Source organism: Procambarus clarkii, chromosome 53 (genome assembly GCF_040958095.1).
Source record: "Procambarus clarkii isolate CNS0578487 chromosome 53, FALCON_Pclarkii_2.0, whole genome shotgun sequence".
NCBI classification, from domain to species: Eukaryota; Metazoa; Arthropoda; class Malacostraca; order Decapoda; family Cambaridae; genus Procambarus; species Procambarus clarkii.
In genome coordinates, this window is record NC_091202.1 from 19785115 (window position 1) to 19805810 (window position 20696).

Consider the following 20696-nt stretch of genomic DNA (forward strand, 5'->3'; position numbering starts at 1 on the left):
CCTATTTTATCTACTTATCTATTAATATCGCAGTCTCGCGCATGCCTGCAAGAAACCGCTCAGATATTTTTTTCATTTTTTAATATATAACTTCTTTATTTATGTATGTCATATTATTTAGTATTTTATATATATATATATATATATATTATGAGTGTACGTTCATTGTAATGGTGTAATAACGATTTGTGACAGAAATATTTTGTTTATCTTAATTCATCATATTTCCCAAGTATCGAGTTAACAAAATGCAAGCAATAAAAACTATGTATTTTCGAGTATAGGAAAAAAAAGGGGGCTTTTGTTCGTGGAAGTGGAACTATCAGGGGTAAGCGCCAAGCCATTACGACTATATAGCACTGGGAAGAGGGGTCAGGATAAGGATTTGGGATGGGACGGAGGGAAAGGAATGGTGCCCCAACCACTTGTGGACGGTCGGGGGGATAGAACGCCGACCTGCACGAAGCGAGCCCGTCGCTCTACCGTCCAGCCCAAGTGGCTGGGTAGAACATTCTGGGTACATGAAAACATTCCCCGGGACGTGCACGGGGCTGCAGGAGGGGGAGGATGATGGGCGACTTACCGCACACGTCCCCACCAGCCCGTGAAGCAACGAGGCCCATATCTTCTCCACACTGTACAGCGTCATCATGACAAGATGGTCCTGGAGCGAACATCAAGACGCACCAGCGCAACACCCGCCCGCAGCACAACCTTCCCCCTCCACTACCAAGTGTACACTGATCTCCGTCCCGCCCCCGTCACGCTGTCATGCATTGTACCCCATCCCCTCACCCTCCCCCTCCCTCCCCCTCCCTCCTCCAGCCTTTACTTACCCCTTCAACGCATGCACGCGCACGCGCACACACACACACACACACACACACACACACACACACACACACACACACACATACACACACACACAGAGTGTGTGTGTGTGTGTGGTTGACAAATGGAATGCATTAGGCAGTGATGTGGTGGAGGCTGACTCCATACACAGTTTCAAGTGTAGATATGACAGAGCCCAGTAGGCTCATGAATCTGTACACCTGTTGATTGACGGTTGAGAGGCGGGACCAAAGAGCCAGAGCTCAACCCCCGCAAACACAACTAGGTGAGTACACACACACACACAAAGACAAATTTACTATGTGAAGGGGAAAACCAGAGTTACAATAGGTTTGCAAATGCTTATATTCTCTTGGGGTGAGGTGGTACAGGACGTGATTGAGATGAACAAGTGGATGAAACACAATGGATATTAATATTGTATTACGTGCATGATCATAAGCAGCTTATCTTCTTGCTGCTACTGTCTCTGTCTTGGGTCGGGGTCTCGAAGTGGGTAGAATGTAATGATGTCTTAACTGGCTCTTGAATGCTGGTCTTGACTTTTTGATGCGTGGAACATTGCTGATGTCGAATCTCCTATTGTCATTATACCAGTCGATTATTTCTGTGTTGCTTGTATTTCTCTGGTGATGGTCAGGTTGTGAGAAGAGATTATATGTTCCTTAATGGAGCCCTGTTGTTTGTGCATTGTTAATCTCCTAGATAGAGACGTTGTCGTCTTGCCTATATACTGAGATCTTTGGGGCTGACAGTCCCCAAGTGGGCATGTGAAGGCATAGACGACGTTCTCTCTTTAAGACGTTCTGTTTGGTGTCTGGAGAGTTCTTCATGATTAGGTTGGCGGTCTTCTTGTTTTTGTGGTAAATTGTTAATTGTATCTTGTGACTGGTGTCTGTGGAGATAGTGTTCCGATCAGTAATATCTTTCGGGACTCTTTCCTCCATTTTGTAAGCTGTGGAAAAGAAGTTTGTGAAAAACAATATAATAGGAAATACAGGTGTTGTGTTAGTTGACTCTTCAGAGGTTGCATGATGTGTCACCTTTCTTTTAATGACGTCTTCTACATAACTGTTAGTGAAGCCATTATTGACTAGGACCTGCCATACTCTACAGAGTTCCTCGTCAACCTGCTTCCAACCAGAGCTGTGACTGAGAGCTCGGTCGACGTAAGCATTGACAACACTCCGCTTGTACCTGTCTGGGCAGTCACTGTTGGCATTATGGCCCATTCCTTTGTTCGTTTCCTTAGTGTAGACTGCAGTGTGGAAGCCAACATTCCCTTTCGTGACTGTCACATCTAGAAAGGGCAGCTTCCCATCACTCTCCATCTCGTAAGTTAAACTTAACAAAACAACAAAAGTAAAACAAAAAATCGCATCCCTCCTTACTGAAACATCAAGATATCATAGTTGTCCACTGTGCTAAACTCTCTATGTAAACAACTGTGTCAATTGTAACAAAAATAGGATAACATACCTATGAAGTGAACAAATTATACACAAATAAGTCCGTTGTGTGTAAACGACGACCGTCCCGAGCCTTGGTGCACACCGTGTGTGTGTGTGTGTGTGGGTGTGTGTGTGGTGTGTGTGTGTGTGTGTGTGTGTGTGTGTGTGTGTGTGTGTGTGGTGTGTGTGTGTGTGGGTGTGTGTGTGTGTGTGTGTGTGTGTGTGTGTACTCACCTAGTTGTGCTTGCGGGGATTGAGCTCTGGCTCTTTGGTCCCGCCTCTCAACCGTCAATCAACAGGTGTACAGATTCCTGAGCCTATTGGGCTCTATCATATCTACACTTGAAACTGTGTATGGAGTCAGCCTCCACCACATCACTGCCTAATGCATTCCATTTGTCAACCACTCTGACACTAAAAAAGTTCTTTCTAATATCTCTGTGGCTCATTTGGGCACTCAGTTTCCACCTGTGTCCCCTTGTTCGTGTGGCCCTTGTGTTAAATAGCCTGTCTTTATCTACCCTATCAATTCCCTTCAGAATCTTGAATGTGGTGATCATGTCCCCCCTAACTCTTCTGTCTATTTGGATAAAATACCTGTTTTTTAAGTTATGAATGGAGTTTGCTTCTACTACCTGCTGCTTTAGGTTATTACATTTTCTCAAGCTTCTCTCCGTGTCCTCTTGTCCAACCACTTGGGCTGGGCGGTAGAGTGACGGTCTTGCTTCATGCAGGCCGTCGTTCAATCCCCGACCGTCCAAGTGGTTGGGCACCATTCCTTTCCCTCGTCCCATCCCATATCCTTATCCTGACCCCTTCCCAGTGCTATATAGTCGTAATGGCTTGGCGCGTTCCCCTGATCATTCCTTCTTGTTCTATTTTGTTACTTGGTGGTTCATAACCAAGTTACTTGGTCGTTAATAACTAAGTTACTTGGTCGTTCATAACCAAGTTACTTGGTCGTTAATAACCAAGTTACTTGGTCGTTCATAACCAAGTTACTTGGTCGTTAATAACCAAGTTACTTGGTCGTTCATAACCAAGTTACTTGGTCGTTACTTGGTCGTATGCTGTTATTTTCCTTCTTGTATGACTAGAAGTAGTTGTTATCAGTAGTGGTTGTTATCAGTAGTTATCAGTAGTTGTTGTTATCAGTAGTAGTTGTTATCAGTAGTAGTAGTAGTTATCAGTAGTGGTTGTTATCAGTAGTGGTTGTTATCAGTAGTGGTTGTTATCAGTAGTGGTTGTTATCAGTAGTGGTTGTTATCAGTAGTGGTTGTTATCAGTAGTAGTTGTCATCAGTAGTAGTTGTCATCAGTAGTGGTTGTTATCAGTAGTGGTTGTTATCAGTAGTGGTTGTTATCAGTAGTGGTTGTTATCAGTAGTGGTTGTTATCAGTAGTGGTTGTTATCAGTAGTGGTTGTCATCAGTAGTAGTTATCAGTAGTGGTTGTTATCAGTAGTGGTTGTTATCAGTAGTGGTTGTTATCAGTAGTGGTTGTTATCAGTAGTGGTTGTTATCAGTAGTTGTCATCAGTAGTGGTTGTTATCAGTAGTGGTTGTTATCAGTAGTAGTTGTCATCAGTAGTAGTTGTCATCAGTAGTTGTTGTTATCAGCAGTAGTTGTTATCAGCAGTAGTTGTTATCAGCAGTAGTTGTTATCAGCAGTAGTTGTTATCAGCAGTAGTTGTTATCAGCAGTAGTTGTTATCAGCAGTAGTTGTTATCAGCAGTAGCTGTCATCAGTAGTAGTTGTTATCAGTAGTGGTTGTTATCAGTAGTGGTTGTTATCACTAGTAGTTGTTATCACTAGTAGTTGTTATCAGCAGTAGTTGTTATCAGCAGTAGTTGTTATCAGCAGTAGTTATCAGCAGTAGTTGTTATCAGCAGTAGTTGTTATCAGCAGTAGCTGTCATCAGTAGTAGTTGTTATCAGTAGTGGTTGTTATCACTAGTAGTTGTTATCAGCAGTAGTTGTTATCAGCAGTAGTTGTCATCAGTAGTTGTTATCAGTAGTGGTTGTTATCAGTAGTAGTTGTCATCAGTAGTTGTTGTTATCAGTAGTAGTTGTCATCAGTAGTAGTTGTTATCAGTAGTGGTTGTTATCAGTAGTGGTTGTTATCACTAGTAGTTGTTATCAGTAGTGGTTGTTATCACTAGTAGTTGTTATCACTAGTAGTTGTTATCAGCAGTAGCTGTAGGAGTTGTTATTGTTTCTTTACTTTAGAAGCAATATTTTCATATTCATGTTTGTGTTCCTTCTCCTGTTTCATTATTCCTGTTGTTCTCTGTTCTTTACTCTCTGTTTCTTGTTCTTCCTTCTACCTTTATTTTTGTTCCTTGGAACTGTCTATTGACTCACTGGTTAATACATTGTTCCTTGGAACTGTCTATTGACTCACTGGTAAATATATTGTTCCTTGGAACTGTCTATTGACTCACTGGTTAATACATTGTTCCTTGGAACTGTCTATTGACTCACTGGTTAATATATTGTTCCTTAGAACTGTCTATTGACTCACTGGTTAATATATTGTTCCTTGGAACTGTCTATTGACTCACTGGTTAATATATTGTTCCTTGGAACTGTCTATTGACTCACTGGTTAATATATTGTTCCTTGAAACTGTCTATTGACTCACTGGTTAATATATTGTTCCTTGAAACTGTCTATTGACTCACTGGTTAATATATTGTTCCTTAGAACTGTCTATTGACTCACTGGTTAATATATTGTTCCTTGAAACTGTCTATTGACTCACTGGTTAATATATTGTTCCTTAGAACTGTCTATTGACTCACTGGTTATTATATTGTTCCTTAGAACTGTCTATTGACTCACTGGTTAATATATTGTTCCTTGGAACTGTCTATTGACTCACTGGTTAATATATTGTTCCTTGGAACTGTCTATTGACTCACTGGTAAATATATTGTTCCTTGGAACTGTCTATTGACTCACTAATTAATATATTGTTCCTTAGAACTGTCTATTGACTCACTGGTTATTATATTGTTCCTTAGAACTGTCTATTGACTCACTGGTTAATATATTGTTCCTTGGAACTGTCTATTGACTCACTGGTTAATATATTGTTCCTTAGAACTGTCTATTGACTCACTGGTAAATATATTGTTCCTTGGAACTGTCTATTGACTCACTGGTTAATATATTGTTCCTTAGAACTGTCTATTGACTCACTGGTTAATATATTGTTCCTTAGAACTGTCTATTGACTCACTGGTTAATACATTGTTCCTTAGAACTGTCTATTGACTCACTGGTTAATACATTGTTCCTTAGAACTGTCTATTGACTCACTGGTTAATACATTGTTCCTTAGAACTGTCTATTGACTCACTGGTTAGTATAATCACTAATACTTGTTTCTCTTACTGTTGGTGTGTCAGTATAGTGTGTTAGTGGTGGGGCGAGTGACGGTCTTGCTAATACATGGGCTCATGTATAGGATAATACATAATAGTTATGTATTATCGCTAATACATAATTGTTTGACCAATGGAGATATGACAGATCCATAGGGGAGCTTCTGTTTATTATTAGTCCTCACAATACACTACTTGTTTCTTAATCTCATATGTCGTTTATCTACTGGGAGCGAAATATGGATATCGTGCAAGGATTTAAGGTAATTTATCCCTGATAATAAGTTGGTTTGCCAAATCATAAAAGGTGAGTTTTGATTAATCTCTAACTGGCTGAATGTTACTGCATTCCAAGATACAGTGTTCGAGTGCGTGTCCCTGTTCTTGTCCACACACTGTGAACTTTACTTCATCTAGATCCTTATACAAGACGAACTGCCAGAGAGGCTACAGGAATCTCCCGCACGGACCAATACGTTATTCCGGGGAAGTTCACTAGGAAAATATTACCAACACCAGCGAGTGGGCGGTCTTCCTCCCTCCTCCTCCTGGCCTCCTGCCACACCTGGTCACCTCCCTCCTCCTGGCCTCCTGCCACACCTGGTCACCTCCCTCCCCCTGGCCTCCTGCCACACCTGGTCACCCTCCTCCTGGCCTCCTGCCACACCTGGTCACCTCCCTCCTCCTGGCCTCCTGCCACACCTGGTCACCTCCCTCCTCCTGGCCTCCTGCCACACCTGGTCACCTCCCTCCTCCTGGCCTCCTGCCACACCTGGTCACCTCCCTCCTCCTGGCCTCCTGTCACACCTGGTCACCTCCCTCCTGGCCTCCTGCCACACCTGGTCACCTCCCTCCTCCTGGCCTCCTGCCACACCTGGTCACCTCCCTCCTCCTGGCCTACTGCCACACCTGGTCACCTCCCTCCTGGCCTCCTGCCACACCTGGTCACCTCCCTCCTCCTGGCCTCCTGCCACACCTGGTCACCTCCCTCCTCCTGGCCTCCTGCCACACCTGGTCACCTCCCTCCTCCTGGCCTCCTGCCACACCTGGTCACCTCACTCCTCCTGGCCTCCTGCCACACCTGGTCACCTCCCTCCTCCTGGCCTCCTGCCACACCTGGTCACCTCACTCCTCCTGGCCTCCTGCCACACCTGGTCACCTCCCTCCTCCTGGCCTCCTGCCACACCTAGTCACCTCCCTCCTCCTGGCCTCCTGCCACACCTGGTCACCTCCCTTCTCCTCCTGGCCTCCTGCCACACCTGGTCACCTCCCTTCTCCTCCTGGCCTCCTGCCACACCTGGACACCTCCCTCCTCCTGGCCTCCTGCCACACCTGGTCACCTCCCTCCTCCTGGCCTCCTGCCACACCTGGTCACCTCCCTCCTCCTGGCCTCCTGCCACACCTGGACACCTCCCTCCTCCTGGCCTCCTGTCACACCTGGTCACCTCCCTTCTCCTCCTGGCTTCCTGCCACACCTGGTCACCGCCCTCCTCCTGGCCTCCTGCCACACCTGGACACCTCCCTCCTCCTGGCCTCCTGCCACACCTGGTCACCTCCCTCCTCCTGGCCTCCAGCCACACCTGGTCACCTCACTCCTCCTTGCCTCCTGCCACACCTGGTCACCTCCCTCCTCCTCCTGGCCTCCTGCCACACCTGGACACCTCACTCCTGGCCTCCTGCCACACCTGGACACCTCACTCCTGGCCTCCTGCCACACCTGGTCACCGCCCTCCTGGCCTTCTGCCACACCTGGCCTCCTGCCACACCTGGTCACCTCACTCCTCCTTTCCTCCTGCCACACCTGGTCACCTCACTCCTCCTGGCCTCCTGTCACACCTGGTCACCTCACTCCTCCTGGCCTCCTGCCACACCTGGTCACCACCCTCCTGGCCTCCTGCCACACCTGGTCACCTCCCTCCTCCTGGCCTCCTGCCACACCTGGTCACCTCACTCCTCCTGGCCTCCTGCCACACCTGGTCACCTCACTCCTCCTGGCCTCCTGCCACACCTGGTCACCTCACTCCTCCTGGCCTCCTGCCACACCTGGTCACCTCCCTCCTCCTGGCCTCCTGCCACACCTGGTCACCTCCCTCCTCCTGGCCTCCTGCCACACCTGGTCACCTCACTCCTGGCCTCCTGCCACACCTGGTCACCTCCCTTCTCCTCCTGGCCTCCTGCCACACCTGGTCACCTCCCTCTTCCTGGCCTCCTGCCCCACCTGGTCACCTCCCTTCTTCTCCTGGCCTCCTGCCACACCTGGTCACCTCCCTCCTCCTGGCCTCCTGCCACACCTGGTCACCTCCCTCCTCCTGGCCTCCTGCCACACCTGGTAACCTCCCTCCACCTGGCCTCCTGCCATACCTGGTCACCTCACGCCTCCTGGCATCCTGCCACACCTGGTCACCTCACTCCTCCTGGCCTCCTGCCACACCTGGTCACCTCACTCCTCCTGGCCTCCTGCCACACCTGGTCACCTCCCTCCTCCTGGCCTCCTGCCACACCTGGTCACCTCCCTCCTCCTGGCCTCCTGCCATACCTGGTCACCTCACTCCTCCTGGCCTCCTGCCACACCTGGTCACCTCACTCCTCCTGGCCTCCTGCCACACCTGGACACCTCCCTCCTCCTCCTGGCCTCCTGCCACACCTGGTCACCTCCCTCCTGGCCTCCTGCCACACCTGGTCACATCCCTCTTCCTGGCCTCCTGCCACACCTGGTCACCTCCCTTCTCCTCCTGGCCTCCTGCCACACCTGGTCACCTCCCTCCTCCTGGCCTCCTGCCACACCTGGTCACCTCACTCCTCCTGGCCTCCTGCCACACCTGGTCACCTCCCTCCTCCTGGCCTCCTGCCACACCTGGTCACCTCCCTCCTCCTGGCCTCCTGCCACACCTGGTCACCTCCCTCCTCCTGGCCTCCTGCCACACCTGGTCACCTCCCTCCTGGCCTCCTGCCACACCTGGTCACCTCCCTCTTCCTGGCCTCCTGCCACACCTGGTCACCTCCCTCTTCCTGGCCTCCTGCCACACCTGGTCACCTCCCTCCTCCTGGCTTCCTGCCACACCTGGTCACCTCCCTCCTCCTGGCCTCCTGCCACACCTGGTCACCTCCCTCCTCCTGGCCTCCTGCCACACCTGGTCACCTCCCTCCTGGCCTCCTGCCACACCTGGTCACCTCCCTCCTCCTGGCCTCCTGCCACACCTGGTCACCTCCCTCCTCCTGGCCTCCCGCCACACCTGGTCACCTCCCTCCTCCTGGCCTCCTGCCACACCTGGACACCTCCCTCCTCCTGGCCTCCTGCCACACCTGGACACCTCCCTCCTCCTGGCCTCCTGCCACACCTGGTCACCTCCCTCCTGGCCTCCTGCCACACCTGGTCACCTCCCTCCTGGCCTCCTGCCACACCTGGTCACCTCCCTCCTGGCCTCCTGCCACACCTGGTCACCCTCCTCCTGGCCTCCTGCCACACCTGGTCACCTTCCTCCTCCTGGCCTCCTGCCACACCTGGACACCTCCCTCCTCCTGGCCTCCTGCCACACCTGGACACCTCCCTCCTTCTGGCCTCCTGCCACACCTGGTCACCTCCCTCCTGGCCTCCTGCCACACCTGGTCACCTCCCTCCTGGCCTCCTGCCACACCTGGTCACCTCCCTCCTGGCCTCCTGCCACACCTGGTCACCCTCCTCCTGGCCTCCTGCCACACCTGGTCACCTTCCTCCTCCTGGCCTCCTGCCACACCTGGACACCTCCCTCCTCCTGGCCTCCTGCCACACCTGGACACCTCCCTCCTCCTGGCCTCCTGCCACACCTGGTCACCCTCCTCCTGGCCTCCTGCCACACCTGGTCACCTCCCTCCTCCTGGCCGGAGTAGGAAGGTTGTGGCAGTATTGCGCATAATAAAGTAATTACTTAAGAACAGAGGACGAGTCCTCATTTGTTTTTATTACTAGATAAATGTATAATTCTCTTTTCCTTAATGGTGAGAAATATTTCTTTATATAGAAATATAATGGCTCCCTGTACCCTAATATTGGTGAGGGTTGACTCCCTGTACCCTAATATTGGTGAGGGTTTGCTCCCTGTACCCTAATATTGGTGAGGGTTGGCTCCCTGTACCCTAATATTGGTGAGTGTTGACTCCCTGTACCCTAATATTGGTAAGGGTTGACTCCCTGTACCCTAATATTGGTGAGGGTTGGCTCCCTGTACCCTAATATTGGTGAGGGTTGGCTCCCTGTACCCTAATATTGGTGAGGGTTGGCTCCCTGTACCCTAATATGGGTGAGGGTTGGCTCCCTGTACCCTAATATTGGATCCACGCAAGTGATCTATCTCCTTTCTTGAAAATTGGTACCACATTAGCAACCTTCCACGACTCTGGCACTCTTTCTGACTCTAATGATGTATTAAATATGGTAGACAGTGGCTCGCAAAGTTCCTCTTTGCATTCTTTAAGCACCCTGGCAAACACTTCATCCGGCCCTGGGGATTTGTTTGGGTTGAGTTTCACTATTTGTTTAAGAACATCCTCCCTGGTAACTGTTAAACTCGTCGACCTGTCCTCGTCCCCACCCACATAGACTTGTTCGGCTGAAGGCATATTGTTACATTCCTCTTTAGTAAATACAAAGATAAAATATTTATTAAAAATACTACTCATCTATACGTCATTATCAGTTATCTGACCTGTCTCAGTTTTTAATGGACCTATCTTTCCCTAGTCTTTGTTCTATATAACTGAAAAACTCTTTAGGATTTGTCTTTGCTTGTCCTGTTATGTGAACTTCATAATTTGCATAGCAGGACTTTTTGCCCTCTTTATCTCTTTTTTAACATTTCTAGCCAGTTGGACGAATTCTTGTTCTAAACTGACTTCCCCATTCTTAATCCTTTTGTACCAAGTTTTGTACAATAATCCTTTTTTTTATCCTTTTTCTCCTTCTACCTATAAGGTTCTTCAGATCCTTTGTTATCCATTTCGGGTCATTAGTATTCGATCTAAGCAATTTGTATGGTATACTACGTTCCTGTGCTTTGTTTAGAATATTTGTAAATAAGTTATATTATAAATCCACATTGAAATCTCTTTTTACATAACCCATCGCTGGGTTCACGTCTCGCTCCAAGACCGGCCCACCCTCCCATGCCCAAGACTTTCCAATCTATTTTACCCCAAAAAAATCTTAGGCTATTAAAATCAGCTTCTCGAAAGTCTGGCACTTTAATCGAATTTTCTCCTACAAATCTATTCCATTCTCTGCTAAATCTGATTTCTTTGTGATCACTGTTCCCTCGCTTACCCGCTATTTCGATTTCATTAATTTATGTTTCCCTAATAGTTAACACTAAATTTTAAATATTATTTTCCCACGTTGGTTCCTTAATGTGTTGTGTAAGAAAGCAATCATCAATTAATTCTAGAAAATCTTCTGCTTCATAATTCCCTGTTCTGGTAAACCTGTCTATTCTACTAAAATTAAAGTCACGCATGACACAAATACTGTTAGACCTAGATGCTCAAGATATTTCATCCCATAGATGCTTTGCTTCCATTCTGTCTAAGTTTGGTGGCCTATATATAACTCCTATTATAAGATTATTTGCGTTTTCTTTAAATTCTAGCTAAACAGTTTCTGTATGTGGCTCAGTTGTGATTCCCTCTTTGAGACTCCATTTAAAATTTTCCCTAACATATATGGCTACTCCCCCTCCTTGTCTAATATATCTATCTGTGTGAAATAGTTTAAATCCATTTATTTGAATCCTTTCACAGTATATACTCAAATGCTCTAATCTTTCTAACAAACGTGACTTAACATAAGCTTTCCCCCTTCCATTTCTTTCTTTCTCTTTCTTTCTTTCTCTTTCTTTCTCTCTTCTCCCTTTTTCTGTTCATTGTCTTCTACGCTCCCTTGCTATCCTCTTCTTATTCCTATTACTATCTCCTTCGGTGGTTATAATAGGAGCTGCCTCGTATGGGCCAATAGGCCTGCTGCAGTTCTCATTACTACTATCCCCTACACCTGACTTTCCTCCTCAGCTCTCTCTTGCTTATTTAATGCCTGCCCCTACCTGTCCTCATCACAATCGACTTGAGAATGGTCCAGGACGGACCGAAACGTCGTCGTCCCTTCAATTTCTAGTGTGTGGTCTGGTCAACCATTTATTTGATATTCAGCTAATAGTTCTCTATTTTCTACATTCATCCACGTTTCGGTAAGTGCAATAATATCTATTTTTTATGTGCAGGCAAGAGCATTTAAATCGTTTATTTTGTTTCTTAGACTCCTACTGTTAGTGTAATATACCCCAAGTGTATTATTACTCTGAGGCTCCACTCCTTCCCTGATCATTTTGCCAAGTTTCACCTCCACAAACACATACTTTTATTACCTTTTTTCTCCATATCAATTCCCATACCACTATCTGCTAACAGTTTAAACCCAAACAAACGCCTCCCACCACAGGTTCCAACGAGCTGTCAACAGCAACAACCCCCGATGCATCCCGTCCCGATAGATAGATACACCCCATCCTGAGCATACGTGTCATTTCTTCCATGACATGTGTGCTAAGACCCTATGCTCTATGAGTCTTAGTTGACATGGACTTGAAACCCGCCATATACTGCAGGTATGTTGACGACATTTTTATGCAGGTACCTGATGTCAGACGTCTGAAGGAGCTGAAGGAGGCATTCGAGCAGAACGCTGTGTTAAGTTTCACTTACGAGATGGGGAAGCTTTCCTAGATGTAACAGTCACGGAAAGGAACGGAGACTTCCACACTGTAGTCTACACTAAGGAAACAAAGGAATGTGCCTCAATGCCAATAGTGACTGCCCAGACAGGTACAAGAGGAGTGTTCTTAACGCTTACGTCGACCGTGCTCTCAGTCACAGCTCAGGATGGAAGCAAATCGATGAAGAACTCTGTAGGGTAAGGCAGGTCCTAGTCAACAATGGCTTCTCTAACGGTTATGTTGGTTATGTTGAGGATGTCATAAAAAGAAAGGTTAAATGCCATGCAACCTCTGAAGAGCCAACTAGCACAACACTTGTACCCCCTATTAGACCCTAGTACCCCCTAGTACCTCCTAGTACCCCAAAGTACCCCCTAGTACCCCCTATTGCACCCACTAGTGAAGTGGCAATATTTTTACCAAAAACAACATAAAGATAGGGGAGGGGCTATCCACTTGTTTACAAGAACTATTACGCATCATTGACTCATCTCATTTGCCGTCAAGACCTCCTAGCGGGAACACACCCTCAAGTCTGACACTCATCTCATGGCAGGTCTCACACCCACGGATGAACACATCGGAGGCCACACACTTTGGGTAAGAATTTTTTTTTTTTTTAATAATATTGACACTTCACTCTCTCTCCTATCGCCCCCAAAGCTACCTCCTGCCCCTCCCCTCCCCTCCCCCCTTAACCTGCTTCACATGCCCTTCCCAAACCACTCACCTTAAAAGACCTGATCTCCTAGGCTCGGCTCCCCAAGGGAGCGGCACGCCCCCTCCCCCCCCTCCCCCTCTACGCCCTCAACATATCCTACATACATTTATTTAACTATATATCTCCACACGCTTATCTCAACGCTATCTACACGTATATTTTCATATTACACACCTGTACATATGCTAAACACATTTACCCCCTCTTATCCTCTCTACCCCCCCCCCCACACGCACACATACAGTCATAGGGAACTGATAAGATTCACTAAATCTATACCATTAACATAATCCCATTTTCCTTAACATAACCCATAACTAGGGGGTTTATACCCCCTAACCTCGAAATTATACAATATTTTTAAGGTAGGATTATATTATCAAATTATACTAATTTACCCCTAATTAAACCTAATTGATGTCATATCTAAATTTATCCCTTATGAACTCTAATTTTATGTCATATTATCTGTCATAATTTATTCAGAATAATTCTGTTTCTACCTTAAAAATGTTGTATAATTTCGAGGTTAAGGAAGGTGGTGAACCTCGACAGAGAGATGCATCTTCTGCCAAACAATCACAGAAAAGCCACTACTTCACTATCTCCTGGAATGTGAAGAGCGACCAACGACCTTAGAAGAGCTTTAAGAGTCTCTGAATCTTGCAGTTACCACCGTGAAGCCATCTACACTGCCTCTCTTCTGGTCAAAAAAAGGTGTCCATCAAAAAAAGGTGTGACACCCTCATAAATACTGTCCAGCAGTATCTTCCCCCGCGATAGCAGCCTGAAGATTAAAATGCGACCTCAGCACACAGTATACATTTACTCCAAACAAAATCTACCATTTATGGGCTATTCATGCCCATGCCACTTCTTGGGTGGCTTAATCTTCATCAATCATCAGTCGTTGGCATCATCCAAAGGAGTACTCCCTGACATAAATGTCAAAGAGCACGTCTTTAGCACAAGGAAAAGGTGAGAGAGGGAGAGTGCTAGATGAAGGCAGTAGGCATCCATCAGTCTCAGGAGACTATGGAGTTGCACTCTGGTTGCTGGTCTGGAGTGGCCTCTCCAGGGCGCAAAGCCAGAGGCAAGTTGTATCAGTGGTCGGGGATTTTATATACATGCTACTGAACTTAACTGATACTTTGCTTCTAGCGAACAGAGACCCTAACTACTTCCCTGATAAAATAAGATCCACCATTGCAGCTCCACTGCTGCTGTCGTCACTCAGTCAATAATGGACACTGGAGTGCATATAATGAGTTGGAAGATCAACCTGTAATCGTTGTATACTCGGAGAGACGTTCAACGTCACCTTTATTTAGGGAAACGACTCCAATCTGGCCTATTGGTCTTGAATACACACCCTGTTGAGCTGCCGTGACCCCCCCCCCCCCCCACACACACACCCTCCTTGTTTTGGGCTGATCTCCCAATTGCCCTTCACTATGCTACTGTATCTGCAGAATCAAGGAGTCTAGGGTTCCCCACCAGGACAAGAGGAAAATCAATTGTCAACCGATAAATATTTATTACATGACAATACATAGAATGTACGATGTATGCCAGGTGCATAGTGCTCCTGGCTGTCTGGGTTCCCTAACCCAATAGGTTAATCTCTAACCTATATTCATAAATGTCTTCTACGGTCGCTGGGCACACCATCGATCAATAATAAGCAATCTATCAAGTAATTAAGTGTGCTTACCGCAGAAATTTAAGATGCGACGACGCTTGTCCTCTGGCGCTACTCTTCCTTGTCCACCAAAATCCTTTTGGACTCTCCCAAAGCATCTCACAGTCCCGACTTGAGTCTACGAAATCATCTGGCAGGTTTCACACAGAAATACCTGCTTACTTTCCTCCAGTCAAAGGATATCTCACATTAGGGTCCACACAGGATACGACCACCATGCAGGCTTCAGGTCGTCCCTAATATCGTTCATGTTCACTGAGAAATGACATACGACGTCCTCGACAGCTTCCTCACACTTTGTAACAAGTAGCCTTCACTCAAACACTAAATCAAGAACTATATTCTTCTCTCTTCCCAGGAGGCACCGGCGTACGTCTATTCCTAACGACTGTACCAACTCAAGTGACGGGTTACGACCTTCCTCTGCCTCACCTCACAAATCAAAATGTCGACATCTCATTTCGACTAGCTTCTATAAGATGTTTGTCCTCCGTTTGGCTCTACTAAGTCATAATTTACTGATGTTTACTTAACTTGCTTCCTTCCCCTGACTCCTACCTCTAGCCAGGTGGGCAGAATACTCTCACAAGGTAGCTACCTCACTAGGCTACCTGGGGTTCAAAACAGTTGATACAGGGAAGAAGCTGTCTCCCATGCAGCAGGTCCCTCCCCCCCCCCCCTCTCCATGGAGCCGAAAGTCTCCAATGGAAAAGCCTCACTCTCTCACCTTTTCCACTTGACCATATGAAGGCATACACAAGTGTCAACATATATAATAAACCTCGAGGACATAGTTGTATTGACTAGCAACTTTAAAGGCGGAGACCAGAGGTTAACGCTCGACCCTCTACGTACACACAAAACTCCCCTACTCTAAACCAACATAGACCTAACTGGGGTAGACCTAAACTTTGAAGTTCTGGGGCAAAGGAACGGAATTATCAAGGGAAAGCGCCAATCCTTTACAACTATATAGCACTTTGAAGGGGCCAGGATAAGGATTTAGGATGGGACGGAGGGAAAGGAATGGTGCCTAACCCCTTGGACAGTCGGAGATTGAACGCCGACCTTCATAAAGCGAGACCGTCGCTCTATCGTCCAGCCCAAGTGGCTGGGCACTTCTGGGGCAAAGCATCCAAGTATTTCCAACTTTTTCCTTATTGTGGAAATGATGAGGACCTCTTTAAGCTCCTTTCATCCCAATTCCCCAGATCATTAGCTCTGAGAAATATTAAACAAACTCATGCAGAATCCTTCACTTTTATTGGAGAAATATTACTCCATCATAGGGGAAGAAGACTTGTTGTTTTCTCACCAATAATTTAATCCCTGATAGAGAGAGACATTCATGTTGTTATTAATGATATACAGTACAGAAAATAACAGCTCGCAGAGGTATCTTGAAGAAAACTTAATTTCTTACACTTTTCACTATCACAGTTGACCAAGACACAGCTGTTGTTGACAAGAAATTGACTAATAACAAACTTAAATGATTCTCTTGCACCGAAGTCACGAACTCTTTGTTTTTAATACACCAGGAAGCCATTCAGCTGGTATGGATAAATTTGTTGACAATCCAAACAGTAATATTTGGGAATAAGGATTTAAATCACCGCCTGAAGCACAGGCGGTGATTTAAATCAGTTTCATTAACTCACCTTTAACGTGAGTGACAGTTTGACAGCGCTCCGTAAAGTGACGGGTTAAATGCGTTTAGACAAGAAAATATTTTGTCCTGTTAAGCCAGGAATTTGCTCCAATTAAACAATTTGTCTACGAACTTCCTTCATTTCTCTTCTCACTTCTGTTCAAGAATTCTTTCAAGTGCCTCTTTAAGTTTGTGACTCGTGGTAAAGGTATTAGTGAAGGAAGTGTTGAATGTGACCATCTGGGACTTGGAACAGATACGAGGACAAGGAGCTGGGATATGGAGACAAGGAGCTGGGATACGAAGACAAGGAGCTGGGATATGGAGACAAGGAGCTGGGGTACGAAGACAAGGAGCTGGGTTACGAGAACAAGAAGCTGGGTTATGAGGACAAAGAGCTTGGATACGAAGAAGGGGCGCTGGGATACGAACATATTACGAACCCCTACTACATCTTCGGAGTCTGGAGCAGCGACGACAACGCCATCTGTGAGTCTGCTCCTTAAACCTCCACTAAATGGACGACGCCATCTGGTGGTGGCAGTATGATACCTGCAAGAGACTAAAGATTCCTGCCTTGGTCAGCCCGAAGAGTCGCTGTGGCTGACCTCTTTTGAGGTGGGGACTAGTGAAATCAGCGCCATCTGTTGTGATATGAGCTGTATGTCAATGCCAGAGTCCGTAAGTGGTATTTCCTAGTTTCACAAGTACCGGCCAGTTTACTGATGACGTGTCTGTATCCACAGAGGCGGCGTAGGGCCGGAGTGGTACGGAGGCAACCAGCCTATTATCTTTCTACTCAATTCTGCTTGATGTGAGCAGTAAGCCGCCGCCGAAGAGGAACTGTGTGGTATGTGCTGTCTGCCTGTAGAATGACAGTGACAGAATTCTGCGTATCCCGAGACTGGCTAGCGGAAGAGACGACCGACAGTCAGGAACAACCGTGGACATTTTCAAGAGGAAACTAGATTTATTCCTCCAAGGAGTGCAGGACCAACCGGGCTGTGGTGGGTATGTGGGCCTGCGGGCCGCTCCAAGCAACAGCCTGGTGGACCAAACTCTCACAAGTCAAGCCTGGCCTCGGGCCGGGCTTGGGGAGTAGAAGAACTCCCAGAACCCCATCAACCAGGTATCAACCAACCAGGTAACCAGGTACGGAGGAGTGTAACTAGCTAGATGCAAGAAGCTCCTGCCAGGGGGTCGTTACCCGTGTATTTGTTTGTGTAGAGGCCCAGCAGCGCGAGGCTGATGTTCTCTGCCAGCACCAGGCTGGAGAGTGATTGTGGGCGTCCACAAGGAGCACCTAGTGAGACTGTGTATAGGCTGGCCCGTGGCTAGGGTAGACTCGTAGGTGTTCCCAGTACTGGTTGAGGACGGTACTGTGTGTTGAGGGAACACGGAAGTTGACAAGGTTGCATCGCGTTAGCATCGAGGAGCGCTTAGCGTCCTATGAGAGCGACACATGTGTATATATCAGTGTAGTAATACTTCGTTTATGATTATATTTAAGGTGATGGGAAAGTGGTGATAAGTGGAGTGACTATATTGATAAAGGATGAAGTATTGTATTCTTTCCAACTCCTCCCTTTTTATTACTTGCATTACCAAGCCTACTCCTTGAAAGCCACTACCGACTTGGGGTCGGATACTAACATTTTGGTTCCACCATCAAAGAACCCGGTTGCGACCCATAGTGACCTTAACAGAAGACAAGGAGATGGGATACGATTACAAAAAGCTGGGTTATGAAGAAAAGGAGCTGGGATACGACCACACAAGGGGGGAGCAGTTGTATCACACAAGGGGGGAGCAGTTGTATCACACAAGGGGGGAGGCAGTTGTATCACACCACCACACAAGGGGGGGGGAGCAGTTGTATCACACCACCACACAAGGGGGGGGAGCAGTTGTATCACACCACCACACAAGGGGGGGAGCAGTTGTATCACACCACCACACAAGGGGGGAGCAGTTGTATCACACCACCACACAAGGGGGGGAGCAGTTGTATCACACCACCACACAAGGGGGGGGAGCAGTTGTATCACACCACCACACAAGGGGGGAGCAGTTGTATCACACCACCACACAAGGGGGGGGAGCAGTTGTATCACACCACCACACAAGGGGGGGAGCAGTTGTATCACACCACCACACAAGGGGGGGAGGCAGTTGTATCACACCACCACACAAGGGGGGGAGCAGTTGTATCACACCACCACACAAGGGGGGGGAGCAGTTGTATCACACCACCACACAAGGGGGGGGGGAGCAGTTGTATCACACCACCACACAAGGGGGGGAGCAGTTGTATCACACCACCACACAAGGGGGGGAGCAGTTGTATCACACCACCACACAAGGGGGGGAGCAGTTGTATCACACCACCACACAAGGGGGGGGGGGAGCAGTTTGTATCACACCACCACACAAGGGGGGGGGAGCAGTTGTATCACACCACCACACAAGGGGGGGGAGCAGTTGTATCACACCACCACACAAGGGGGGGAGCAGTTGTATCACACCACCACACAAGGGGGGGAGCAGTTGTATCACACCACCACACAAGGGGGGGGAGCAGTTGTATCACACCACCACACAAGGGGGGGGAGCAGTTTGTATCACACCACCACACAAGGGGGGGAGCAGTTATATCACACCACCACACAAGGGGGGGGGGGCAGTTATATCACACCATCACACAAGGGGGGGAGCAGTTGTATCACACCACCACACAAGGGGGGGAGCAGTTGTATCACACCACCACACAAGGGGGGGGAGCAGTTATATCACACCACCACACAAGGGGGGGGAGCAGTTATATCACACCACCACACAAGGGGGGGGGCAGTTATATCACACCATCACACAAGGGGGGGAGCAGTTGTATCACACCACCACACAAGGGGGGGAGCAGTTATATCACACCACCACACAAGGGGGGGGGGCAGTTATATCACACCATCACACAAGGGGGGGGGGAGCAGTTGTATCACACCACCACACAAGGGGGGGAGCAGTTGTATCACACCACCACACAAGGGGGGGAGCAGTTATATCACACCACCACACAAGGGGGAGGCAGTTGTATCACACCACCACACAAGGGGGGGGGGAGCAGTTGTATCACACCACCACACAAGGGGGGGAGGCAGTTGTATCACACCACCACACAAGGGGGGGAGCAGTTATATCACACCACCACACAAGGGGGAGGCAGTTGTATCACACCACCACACAAGGGGGGGAGCAGTTGTATCACACCACCACACAAGGGGGGGAGCAGTTGTATCACACCACCACACAAGGGGGGAGCAGTTGTATCACACCACCACACAAGGGGGGGAGCAGTTGTATCACACCACCACACAAGGGGGGGGTAGCAGTTATATCACACCACCACACAAGGGGGGGGTAGCAGTTATATCACACCACCACACAAGGGGGGGAGCAGTTATATCACACCACCACACAAGGGGGGGAGCAGTTGTATCACACCACCACACAAGGGGGGGGAGCAGTTGTATCACACCACCACACAAGGGGGGGAGCAGTTGTATCACACCACCACACAAGGGGGGGAGCAGTTGTATCACACCACCACACAAGGGGGGAGCAGTTGTATCACACCACCACACAAGGGGGGAGCAGTTGTATCACACCACCACACAAGGGGGGGAGCAGTTGTATCACACCACCACACAAGGGGGGGGAGCAGTTGTATCACACCACCACACAAGGGGGGGAGCAGTTGTATCACACCACCACACAAGGGGGAGGGGGAGCAGTTGTATCACAACTGCTCCCCAGATACAGGGTGTAGGGTGAGACTATTGTTATGACCCCATGTAGCCTGAGTGGAACGTGTCTACCCACTGAGAGGTCAGAGGAAAAATGTATATGTCAACTAGTTAAATACCAGTGAGTAATCTCAAGATAGGTGCAGAGGAAGGGCGCTGGTAATATGTGACTTGAAATGAGATGTCGATTCTTTGTGGACGTGAAGTGACGCTAGCAGGAGATCGTGACCTCACTTGAGTCACGACTGTCGTCAGAGGTGGTTGTACTGAGTTGGTTCTCCCGGAATAAGGAAGAATATGTGTTAGTGGTGGAGTGAAGACTACTCCACCCTGTGTTAGTGGTGGAGTGAAGACTACTCCACCCTGTGTTAGTGGTGGAGTGAAGACTACTCCACCCT

The 20696-nt window shown here is 48.0% G+C and overlaps 1 protein-coding gene across 4 annotated transcripts in view; it reads right to left on the reverse strand.

The window, feature by feature from the left end:
- The window catches only part of LOC123767204 (tripartite motif-containing protein 3), a 160926-nt gene that overhangs the window by 97983 nt on the left and 42247 nt on the right, over nt 1–20696 (reverse strand). For 3 of the 4 annotated variants that reach the window (XM_069304739.1, XM_069304740.1, XM_069304737.1), the window contains exon 1: nt 584–730. The exons of the other annotated variant lie outside the window; for it this stretch is intronic. In XM_069304739.1, coding sequence (XP_069160840.1) covers nt 584–652 — 69 coding nt within the window. In that variant the 5' untranslated portion in view covers nt 653–730. Of the gene's footprint in view, nt 1–583; nt 731–20696 lie in introns of those variants that run through there. 4 annotated transcript variants of the gene reach the window in all.